The following is an 11,650-nucleotide window of genomic DNA, read 5'->3' as shown; positions in this document are numbered from 1 at the left end:
TTTTTTTTTTTTTTTTTTTTTTTTTTTTTTTTTTTAAATAGAGGAGCAGCCTTGAGGATATAATGCCACATTCTTTCCTTATTCACAGATCCACATGCACAGAGAGACCATCTCCAAAAGCCTAGGGTGCAGGGGAAAGGGGGGCAGGAGCTGCAGGAGAATGGAGTGAGACCTCGCTGTAACTAGCAGTGTGCACTGAAGATCAGCTTTCTTATCAGGCTGCCAGAAAACTGCAGCTCTGCATTGTTTAACCATACTGAGACACTAGAAGGAATATTCTGCAGTAACTCACCATTTTTGTCAATTGGAGGGTACTGGAAGTTTCTCCTCATGTCATCCAAAGACAGACCCTGAGAAGGGTGCTGCCCAGTGCTGCAAATCAGATAGAAGCTGTCAGTTTACATAAGATTAAATGAGTCACAGAGTTTTTCCTGTACATGCAGAAGGAATGGGCACCATGTGATATACACCAGCTACTTAAAAAAGAGACCATTAATCATTGTCAGACACTGTTGTCAGGCTCTGTGGGAATACTGAAGATGGAAAGAAGTGAAACATCAACATTAAGCATCTAATAGTGAGATGAGTTGACATTAAGCTGCCCTGTCAGACAATTAAAACGCACTGCTGTTACATCCAACTTGTCACAGGGCTGCAGCAGCCCACCTCTCATTATTTTGCACATAGCAACAGTTACCATGCAGGAGGGAGGTTTGTGTTTGCTCAGCACAGCCAAAGTTACAAGGCAGGAAACAAACAAGTTCAGTGTCAGGGCTGTTCCAGCCCATGGTACACAGAGCTTCCATCAGAAGTGTTTCTGTGGTGAAGTGGAGCTAGGAAAAAACCCCAGAACGTGGCCCAATCCTGCTGAAAACAATCATAATTCCAAAACAAGGAAAGGAAGAAACAGCCCTAAGGAACAAATGCAATCAGAAAGCGAGGTTGTTAATCGATCACATCAGTGTAACACATAATTGAAAAACTGAAGAAACCATTCCTTTTGTGCTGAGTGCTGTGCCCCTGGGTAAGCCTTCCTTCCTGGGTGCTATTTGTTGTTAGTTGGTATGGCAGGACGTGCAACAAAAGCTCCCAACTTTAAGTAACTGCTGGCACCACAGAAAATCTCCTTTTGGTGTGCTAACAAACCTCAGCATGTTATGGAGAGCACTGAGTTACATACGAGGCTCCCCGTTTCCCTCTGATGCTGCTACACTCAAACCGAAATGCATCACTCTCTTATTCTTTCCCTGCACATCCGCGACTCCCAGCAGTGCCATCTGCCCCTTCACAGAAAATAAAAGGCTGCTCACATTTCCTCCATCCTAACTCAGCCCCCACTGCCACGTCCTGTCTGTACAGCAAAGCAATTCCAGGGACCTCTTATGTCACCAGATGAACTTTTTGTGTGTCATTTGTTTTTCTAAGTGGAAGATCTCAGTGACTGCCTGCACGTGTTTGCCTTCTGCCTCTCCATCTGAGCCCCCAGACTGCAAATGCCTGATCCGCCCCGCTCCTCCAATGCAGCTCCTCATTTCAGCTGCCCATATTTCTCATTTCCCACGTTAACTGCAATGAGGGCTCTGCTATTACAATTTCTGACTGCTAAGTGGTGCTAAAGGGTAAAGTTTAAACTAAGAGCACAGCTCTTCTGACAGAGATTGAGAGCACAGCTCCATTTTCACATTACTCTCAGTCTGCATGAGACAGAGAAAGCAGATTGCTACATTTGCCCTCAGAACCAGGCAGTGGGGTACTTGCCTCAGACCTTAACTTCAGTGTTACAGTAACACACAGAACCCACATGCTGCTTTGCCATGAAAATATTGAGAGCTGTCACCATTTGATGATGGCTTTTCATCAGTATGTATCATAACATCATGTACTGTGCTGGCAGTTAAAGAGTTAATGCTGCAGTTCCATGGATTGCTGATAGTTCTGGCATCTTAGGCTCAGAAAGGATGAATGAACTATAGCTCCCAGAAGACTTCATTTCTCTGCTTCTGCTTTTGTTTGGAGGGAAAGACAAAGCAGAGCTGGGGTCTCCAGGCTGCCTCTGTGCCCTCAGTGCTCCCTGACTGCTTCACCTACAGCATTACAGTAAGAGAGTTTCTGAACCCCAACTCCTCTCATTTTATTTATTGGCTTCATTTCCAATCATACTGTATTACGTTGTGGTATCTCACATTCTGCTATCATATTTAGTAAAAAGGTTTTTCTTTGATTCTCCTTAGCTCATTGCTGCCATTATCCTTCATCCAGCCCATCTCCCCTCCTTTCCCCCACTGTCCGAGGGCAGGGGTCCATGGACCCCCTTGCTTCCTTGTCACAGAACCTAGCCTGAACTCTTATCCTCCTGTGGGCATATATTGACCAAAATGTAACTTTTAGGATGCATCCCAGGGAACATCAGCAGCAATGCCTGGTGAAGCTGAGTTCCCTTTGCTCCCCTAAAGGAGAAGAAACTTTGCATTTGTGTTTGCTGCCCTGTGTCTGCTGCGACAGCCCAGCTGCTGTCTGTCTTCTCCTCAGTCTGGACACTTTCACCTACAGCCCAGACTGTGGCCTTTTCCAACCTTAATCATGCAATCAGAGAACCATGGAGGTTAGAAAAGAATTTCAAGCTCATCAGTCCAACCTGCCTACCATCACTATTTCCCACTAACACACGTCCCTCAGTACAACACCTAAATGGTTCATGAACACCTCCCTGGGCAGCCCCTTCCAGCACCTGGCCACCCTTCCAGGAAAATAAATTTTTCCCAACATCTGACCTGAATTTCCACTTGCACAACTTGAAGCCGTTCCTTCTCACCCTCGATTTTCTACTAATTTGGTGTGAAAAATGCAAACGCTTAGATGTTGTTTTGACAGCAGGACAGCTTCCTCAGCATTCAGATAACCCAGAGCACAGTGCTATAGCAGCTACAGGAGAAGACAGAACTGCAAAAACACTCTTCCAGTCAGACCTGGAAGGGGATCTGCTGTGCGATGCATAACCCAGGGTGTTTCTGCTTCCTGTACGGCCTTACCTGGCAGTGAGGGGCAATCCCTGCTATAGGGAACTCCCATTTAAGGCAGGCGAGCCACGCAGCCCTGGGAAGAGCTGTGGCTGTTTAGAAGCAAGAGCCCTCTTTCCCTGCAATGGCAGGTATGTACCTCTGTGACCAGACAGCGTAAGCTCTTGCATTCAAAGCATATTCCAACTCAAAGCGACTGCGCAGTGCTGCGACGTGACTGCGGCCAGGTCCTCCACGTGCAACGAGACAGTCTGAGGATGAGGAGGGAGACAGAGAGCCACTGCTGTTGCTGGAAGCTGGAGAGATCAACTGCATTTAAACAAAAACATAACAGGCACTGTTAATGCACACAGCATATTATTTTTTTCCTCCGCTCTTGCAAGTTGTGCTTCCTGTATTGCCTTTATATTTCGGCTGAAAAGAACAGTGCCTCTTGACTTTCAGCAGCTGAGGACATTGGATGCTGTCTGCCAAACCAAGCGGTTGGTTCACTACCACCTGGGGTTTTCAAGCTGGGGTTGTAGGATTTCAGGAAGACCCACTTTAGTCCAGCCCTGAGTGATGTGGCTCGTGAGTATTCCCTATGCAGCCAGGGGGCATTGCAGCATCCCCTATGGAGCCACTGCCTGGGACTCCGCCTTCTGTGCTGAATGGCGGCAGTGCTGCGTGGTGGGAGGACTCTGAGTGCCTGGGAGTCAGTGAAACAGAGAGCTAGCATGTGAACATAAGGGTATTACATATAAATGCACACAGCAGCACGGACGCAGCCTCATTGGAGCAAGATGACCTCACCACACCTGGATTCAGAGAGATTTAAAAGAGCAGAAGTGATTTGCTGAGCAAGGAGAACAAAAAGAAGAGGAATTAGAAGGCAAGTTCTCATCCTTCATTGGCTGCAGCATTTAACTTACTATAGATATTGTTCCTTAGAACTCCCCTCAGAAAAGGCTTTACCCTGGACACAACAGAGCTGAAATCTCACTCGCCAGCTTAAAACAAACAAACAAACAAACAACTTTTCCCCCCTTCTTTTTCTGCCTAAGCTCTTGGCCCCAGATTTCTTCCCGCATACACTGCTGCCTATGTATCACAGAAGCCAGCTGCCCCATGAGATGGAACACCTTCTCGTGATTCAGTGCTTATGTGTTTTTTCGACACATAAAAGCTTCCACCTTCACATTGAGCAAACACCTTCCAGCTGCAGCCAGAGCATGGAGGAATGTAATGGTGTACAAGTGCCTTTTCCAACTGTTAAAATCAAGAGTAGTGACATGTTTCAGGAGGAATGAACTTTTTTTTCCTCATCTAACTCTTTTAGATGTATACAAGCACACAGAAAATATGTTTTCAGAAACAGCAGCCCTGAATCAAGTTTGGTTTCTGTTTGGTCACTTCTATTTCACAAAGCTGAATGCTGACACATCTGCCTGTGCCACAGCTGCTGCGCAGAGCAGGAATTTGCCTTTGTGTTCATCCTTATTATGTTTTCTCTTTCTACTTTTCTCCCAGGGGTTCAGCCAGTTTTTCTTTTCTACTTTTTTAAACGAAGCAGACCTGGGTTTGCTGGATGTGGAGCACAAGCCTGCTGAGGCCTGCAGTGCAGTGCCCTGCTGCTTGTGTGTTCTTCAGCATTCCTCCCTCTGAGCAGCTGCTGACACAGCAATACGTGGTTCCCACAGCCTCGCTCTGGCACCCATGAACCCAGAATTGAAAACATGCCTTAAAAATGTGATGTTCTGGCTTGCAACAGGATGGAACAACTTGCAAACTCCAAAGCCACTGCCTTCCTCATTACCTGCTTGTACCCCTGAGCACACATCATAGACACAGAGGCTCCACAGAAGAAATGAAGCTCTTACCTCAATGTTGCACAGACATTCTTCCAACTTTGTGACCACTTCCGAGAATTCTGGTCTACCCTGTGAACATAACAGACAAAACAGAGCTGTGTTAAGTAGAAGGAGCAACTTCTATACTTAAACAGACTCACAGACAGATGAGTAACAAATCCCCTCCATGTCCTTCCTTTGAATTTCACCATACTGCTTTCAGTTTGCTTGAGAATCTGATGGGAACTGCGTGTTCAGTGCTGAGCTCTGAAGTGAAGAGGTGTGTGTTTAACGTTGTCTACATTATTATTATTTTTCTGAAACAATCAGATTTGAACTAATAACAGGCCATAAGATTTCTGTAAAAGTAACAGTAGATGATTGACTATGCTTATATATGAGGAGGAAGCTCTTTGCCTGTAAATAAGGTTTTTAACAGCAACAGCTGTGAAGATCAGAGGATGAACTCCTAAGAAATACTTGCACTTACAGAAACCCTTATCTTCCCCTTTCTGTGTGCTTGCATGGTTCCTGCTGGAGAATTCTGACTGGTGAACACCCACTGAGCCCTGAAGTTCACCATTAAGTTCACCATTTTCCCTTACCAGGTGACTCCACTCACATAAAAGCAGAGACAGATAATATCTTCGCACCTTCAGTGCAATGCTGCACAAAGAGTGCTGTTGGACAAAGAATAGTAAGGTGATGCTTTTCACTGCTCAGTTATATTGTTTGTTCTGCTTGCTATGATGATTAATTAGCAGCACAGGGTCTCTCCCCTTGTGAGGAATGACATCCCTGCATCAGAGATTATTATGCATGCTAGATACATACATGGTGTAACTGAGACACTTTGAAATAAGTGCTTTTTATTCTGTGCAGTGAATCCACAGCAGCATTTAGGATTTGTACTGACAATTTCAGGACAGGCACTGTCTGCATGGACTAAAGGCTCCCACTGTTCAGTCCCTGGACCTCCTGGAACTTTCCTGAGGCCTTCAGACATAATTCAAAGTCTTTGTAACCAGGTGTAAAGTCATTTCATGTAGGAAAAGGCCTTTAAAAGAATCCATTTCAGTAAGTTTTTTTTCCCACATTTTGTGCAGAATTTGAGTCACCCACTGGCTGATTGAGCTATCAATTGCCTTCCAATTCTGCCATGCAGCTCTCAAGCATTAGGAAGATTAAGTGATGTTGGAGTGATGCTGATGAGCAGCAAAGTGCATTAAAATTCCAAAAGGGTGTTTTATTTTTATTGGTGCTCAGTGAACTGCTAACAAGTTATAGTGACTCTATCTGTCACATACTGCTCACTTAAGTCAACAATTTAATATAACATCTTATTAATAACTTTAAGCAGAATGGGAGCTACTTGCTGATGGTTATTAGCAGCTGCTTTATAGTTACATGGAATAAAACAAACTGCCCCCTCATCTGTAATGGAACATTAGTTCATAAAATGGGAGACAAGTGTATTCAAGTATCCAGGAAACAGTAATAGCACCAAAATAAAACAGCTAACCATACCCTCCATAGCAAACACGTTCTATCTGCAGTTTTCAAGCTGAAACATAAGCTTACAGCATGGACTACAGTAAGGGGACAAAGCTCTCCAGAGTTATTTGGGAGCCCAGAGTCACACTAACCTCCCTCTGCACTGTCCTGCTGCAGCACCTACAAACGTGCTTTACTTAAGAGAGCTTTCAGGTATCCAGAGCAAGGACAGGTTCAGGCACATGATTACCTGCCTTTCTTAGCTGGACTAACTGAAAGAGGGGCTCTAGGGCTCTGCTTCCAGGGTGAAAGTCAAAGCCAGAGTCCCTGGTTCAGTAATGTGAAGCAGCAGATGCTACAAGGCTTCTGTAACACCAGAAAATTACACAAGCTCCAAAATCTCTTCCCATTAACATGTGTTGGAACTCCCACTGTTAAGTGAGGTCCCTGCATGCCAACACAGCACCAGCAGAGCAAACATATAGAACAGTGATAACAAATCCTAAGCCCTCTCCTGCAGTGTGTTTCCTAGTGCAGCTAACCCGCTCTAGAGCAGGTTTGTTGCCTCTCCAGACAGCTGAGGGCCACGTGCCAAACTGTGCATGCAGCTGCAGCAGCAGCACGTGCAGAGATGGCCCTATGGAGCCCACAGGGTCACTTGCCTGGCAAAAAATCCTCTGTGAGAAGAACTACATGGAGATAACCTCAGCTGATGCACACCATCCTCCATTGCTGAGTGACACTGTAGGACTCAGATGCTGTGAACAAACCCATCGTTCTGATGCTCAACAAATGCCAGAGCAGTAACACTATCAGTAAGGCAGCTCTGATGGGTCTGTGCCAGCAGGCACCCACACTCCCACAGTTGCAATTTCATGTGCAAATACACAGAGCTGTGCACAAACCACCCAGTTAGGAAATACGGGTAGGATGCAGAACTGGAAGAGTTCTCGATATCAATCTGCTTTGGAAGATCTGATGCTTACTATAAGGACAGCGATCTAAAGACTGTTTAGTAAATGTATTTGGATGGTCTTAGCATCACGAAATCCTGCAGTGGCTCTGATGGCCCCGCCAGTCTGGGGATGCTATTTTTACAGCTTTGGTTTAGTTGGTTTTCCCTTTAGTGCAGAAATAGCAACAGTTTGCAAAAGCTAATATAAAACTATCTTTCTTTAACCCTCATTTCTGAATCTCAGAAGGGAAGAACACTGTCACATTCTATTTTCTTTATTGCTGGTGCTATTGAGTTAATTGGGATAATCAGCTGAATCTCCCTTTAAAAAACTGTTCTGACTGTGGCATGAGAAAGATGCAGCAATAACTTTCTTTCTTCAGTACCACAAACTCTCCCTATGTTCCTGAAAGTTGTTAGCATTATTGCAGTGAGAATTTTCAGCAACTCACAAGCCATAAAGAAATGTTTGATTAAATCATCAGAAAAAAAAAAAAAGTAATTCAGCTGAGAACATTTTACTCAGTTAATTGAATAACGGTACTGGTGGTGGGAAGAATCAGACAGCAAACATCCTGTACTGCTAGACACAAACAGAACTCAGCCTATAATTGAAAGAAAGATAAGAGAGGAAGGTTAACTGGCCAGAACAGAGAGTGGTATTTATGACCTCTAACACACAGCATGAGATTAATTTAACGTGAGAAATCATATTTACAGTGCTTAAAACCACGTCTGCTCTCTTCAATGTGCAAGTTGCTGTACTTGAAGCATTACTGTGCTTGACTTATTAAAGTTTACTTTGACACAAACTCAAACTTTGTTAGCCATTTCTATCTTAAATTTAGGCAGCACACTAAAATTTATGGCTCTCTTCCTTTATAGAGCATCCATACCCATTATGATACTGAGGACTGCCCAGTCTCCACGACACTGTCTCCCTTGCACCCCCTGCCCAGCAGGCTGCACTGAAGGCCTCCGGCTGCAGATCTTAGAACTCACTGCATGCTCTCATGGCAAAGACTGGTATTGGACCCCAAGGTTTTACCTGTCAGTTCTGAACAGATCCAAAATGTTCCTACTTCAACTTCAAAACGTGCGGGTCTGTCTTTCAGCTGGGACAGTTTTGCTTTTCTCCACAGCGTCTGATAGGATGCAATGCTTTGGCATTAGGAGAAAAAGCACTGTTGGCAACACACTGATGTTTTAATTGTTGCTGAGCAGTGCTGTACAGACCAAGAAGGTAGAGATTCTCATAGTGCCCTGCCAGGAAGGGGCTGTGGAGCAAAGGAGCTGGGAAGGACAGAACCAGGACAGGGACTGAGAGCATATCACTAAGCCATAACCTGCTGGGATCAGCATCTTGAACTGGGCAACATATCCTCATTAATTTTATCTAACCTCTATTTGAGAGAAGGAAAGTAGAATCCAGAGTTATTCGTAATAGCAATTGAAGAAAAAGAACACGAAAGAATCATAAGTTCTGTGCATTACGTGCTGAGAGCAACTGCCATGAAGAAAGCAGCCCTGGAAAGAGGAGAGATTGCAACATGTGCCCGTGTCCTGCCCATAACTGCTCCTGGAGCTGGCATTGTGCCCAGGAGGGCCCTGCTGGCCCTCTTGTCTTCTGCTCAGCTCTCGTGCTGATATCTTTCCAGTGCACCAGATAATGGCTTTAGGACACGGTAGAAAAATAGGTTTACATTTTTTAGCGTAACTTTTAGGGCAACTATTTTGATGATACAAATTCCATTTGTCATGTGGAAAAATATCAATAATTCACTGAAAACATCTACAGAAGTCTGAGAGCAAGAAGTACTTTTCTGTTCATCACAAGTCAAAACTGAACTTCTGCACCACAGTCGCTCGAGTTTCCAACAAACGGCTGCTGATCAGCTGCTTTCCCCTCAGCATCCAACTGCTCTGCGCCTTCAGCCCGTGCCACCACCTGCCCCACTGCATTCTGCATCAGAACTCATCTCAGTGAGCTTCTGGGGTGCACGGAGCTGCACCCAGACCTGAGCCAGCAGCTGGGGCTGCACGGGACAGCACTCACCTCTGGGCAGGCGTTCCAGCCCCGCATCAGCAGTGCGCAGATGGGTTTGGGGATGGAGTATCCGATGGGCGGGCGGATGTGGTGGTACGCCATGTCTGCCGCCGCCGCCGCTGCGGGAACAGCCCGGCACAAAGACGTGAGCATCCAGGAGGTGCAGAGCCCCTAGGAAAGCACAGCCTATCTGCTGACACACAGCCGGGGCGCAAGGCGCGTAACCACCGGGCCCATGGCCCCTCGTAGCTTAGAGAAGCTCCAAATCCAAACTGTTTCTACAGACAGCTAAGGCAACCTTCGACACTGAATGGAACGACACCGTGGTTGTGGCTGAGTGGGGATGTAGACAGTCTAATTGTGGTTAAGCCCTAAAAAAATCACCTGCGGTCAGAGTATGTGGGATATGCAGGGAGCCACGTAACTGCAGTCGTGAGATAGCAACAATACTGTAATTTTTTAACTATATCCCACTATTGTCACAGCCTTTGCCATAAGAATAATTTCAGCCACGGTTCATTCTTACTGCAGTTTTTGGCTGCACACTTGCTTCAGAATGCCAATAGCATATAAATCCTGTGATACTGTGACTAAACACGGACAGGAGAGGCAAACACAGCTTGCCTAATGTTGGCTGCACTCTGGTGAGTGTACTTTTGGAATCATGCTTTGCCTAGCAGGCACTATGCAAAAAGAGAAGGCAAATGCAAAGTAGATTAAGATTGCAATGAGGAATGCTCCCTCTTTCCACCAAAGGTACTACAATGTACCACCTGATAGCAAGTCTTCTTGTGCCAAATTAACAATTTCTGCCATCAGTTTTACAGGATTAGAAAAAGAGAAGGGGAAAACACAGGTGTGTTTTCACTGTGTACGCACCTATCATACTTGACAAAGTTAATTTGCCACTTTTTTTGTCTCCTTTCTCTATTAGCAGGACTTTTCTTTCAGCTAATAAGCATATCAGTTAGGAGTACTTCAGAGAGACTGTACTAAAGAACACGTTGGATTTCATTTAGTATTTGGGTACTTCGTAAAGCAATTGACCAGATCAGGGAATAGCACAATGATAGGCTGCTGAGGAACAGAATTAGACATACAGATGCACATAGAAAAATAGATGAGCGAGCACCGATATATTTATGCAATATTAACACCATTTGTATTCTGCTTGGGCACAACCATTTGTATGAGCTGAAAGAAAGCCACCTTTGTCAAGATCAAAATGCTGTCTCCAAACATATAATGCTGTCTCCAAATAAAAGAAAAATTTATCTGACAGCCATCTGAGAAATCTTGCACATCTCTGCCCCCAGCAGCTCTATTCTGTACCTCAAACCCAGTTAAGAACAAAACAAGAATCCCACCATTTTTCACAAGTTTTCACACTGGAGTGAAATGCATCTGTGCAGTTCCACCAAGCTGCCTCCTGAGCGCAGAGCGCTGCACAAAGATGCAGACACAGGAGGACAAAGTGCAGAGGCTGCTCTCAGTGGCATGGGAGGTTGAAAACCTCTACTGTAACAAAAATAAATAGTAGATGGCATTACAGTGGGGTAGATCTGTGCCTTTCACCAAGTCTTGCCACCTAATAACAATACTTAGTAAAATACTAATTAATGCTTTTCTGTGCAACTGGTTCAGAGCCCCTTAAGCATTAATTCACTGCGTATCTTACCTGGCTTTAGGTGAGCAAATGGAATTTCGCCCGTTAGCAGCTCCCAGAGACACAGAGCGTAGCTGAACACATCAGCTTTGATGGTGTACCTCGTGCACTGAGTGAACACTTCGGGAGCCATCCAGCGCAGGTTCTGCATGCAAGGAACATCAAATATTTATTAACAGAGTTTATTTCCTCCTGTGTTTTTTCCTTTAGTTACACGGTTGTTGTTCTTTCTTTGTTTCCTTGCACCGTAAGATAACGGATAAGTCTACAGAAGGGAGACCTGTATAAAAGTTATTTTCTACTGCAGATTAATGATTTTTTTTTTTTTTTTGTATTCACAGATCTCTGCTAGTAAAAGAAGGCTGAAGGAAGGAAAAATACTGAAACAGCTCCCACACTATTCCAGTTCACCAATCCCATCAAACCTACTTTTAAGGTCATTTTCTCCTAACCTGGATTTGCCCTTAAGCTTTACATTAACTACGTGGAACAAAAGAAAAAACAAACCCCAGGCTGTTTTGTCATGTTGTCTTCATCCAGGGATTGCAAAAATCTCGATTCTGAAACACACAGAACAGAGCTGGTTTTACTGTCGAGTCACTGCAGGCACCTGCCTTGTAAAAAAGTCCTTGTAAAAGGTAT

The 11,650-nt window shown here is 44.7% G+C and overlaps 1 protein-coding gene across 2 annotated transcripts in view; it reads right to left on the bottom strand.

Annotated features, from left to right (window-relative positions):
- The window catches only part of LOC122181026 (serine/threonine-protein kinase TNNI3K), a 47,325-nt gene that overhangs the window by 2,557 nt on the left and 33,118 nt on the right, over positions 1-11,650 (bottom strand). Inside the window, exons 19-24 of one of the 2 annotated variants that reach the window (XM_042873129.1) lie at positions 11,516-11,568; positions 11,021-11,153; positions 9,352-9,461; positions 4,877-4,936; positions 3,157-3,326; positions 293-372 (exon numbers count right to left, since the gene is read on the bottom strand). In XM_042873129.1, the coding sequence (XP_042729063.1) occupies positions 293-372; positions 3,157-3,326; positions 4,877-4,936; positions 9,352-9,461; positions 11,021-11,153; positions 11,516-11,568 (606 nt within the window). Of the gene's footprint in view, positions 1-292; positions 373-3,156; positions 3,327-4,876; positions 4,937-9,351; positions 9,514-11,020; positions 11,154-11,515; positions 11,569-11,650 lie in introns of those variants that run through there. The other variant, XR_006179302.1, reaches the window with a different exon arrangement.

The sequence above is a fragment of the Lagopus leucura genome, unplaced genomic scaffold, assembly GCF_019238085.1.
Source record: "Lagopus leucura isolate 7727_CA_CO unplaced genomic scaffold, USGS_WTPT01 Super-Scaffold_100009, whole genome shotgun sequence".
NCBI lineage: Eukaryota > Metazoa > Chordata > Aves > Galliformes > Phasianidae > Lagopus > Lagopus leucura.
Note: the sequence above shows the minus strand (reverse complement) of the source record. Positions and strands in the feature narration are given on the sequence as shown.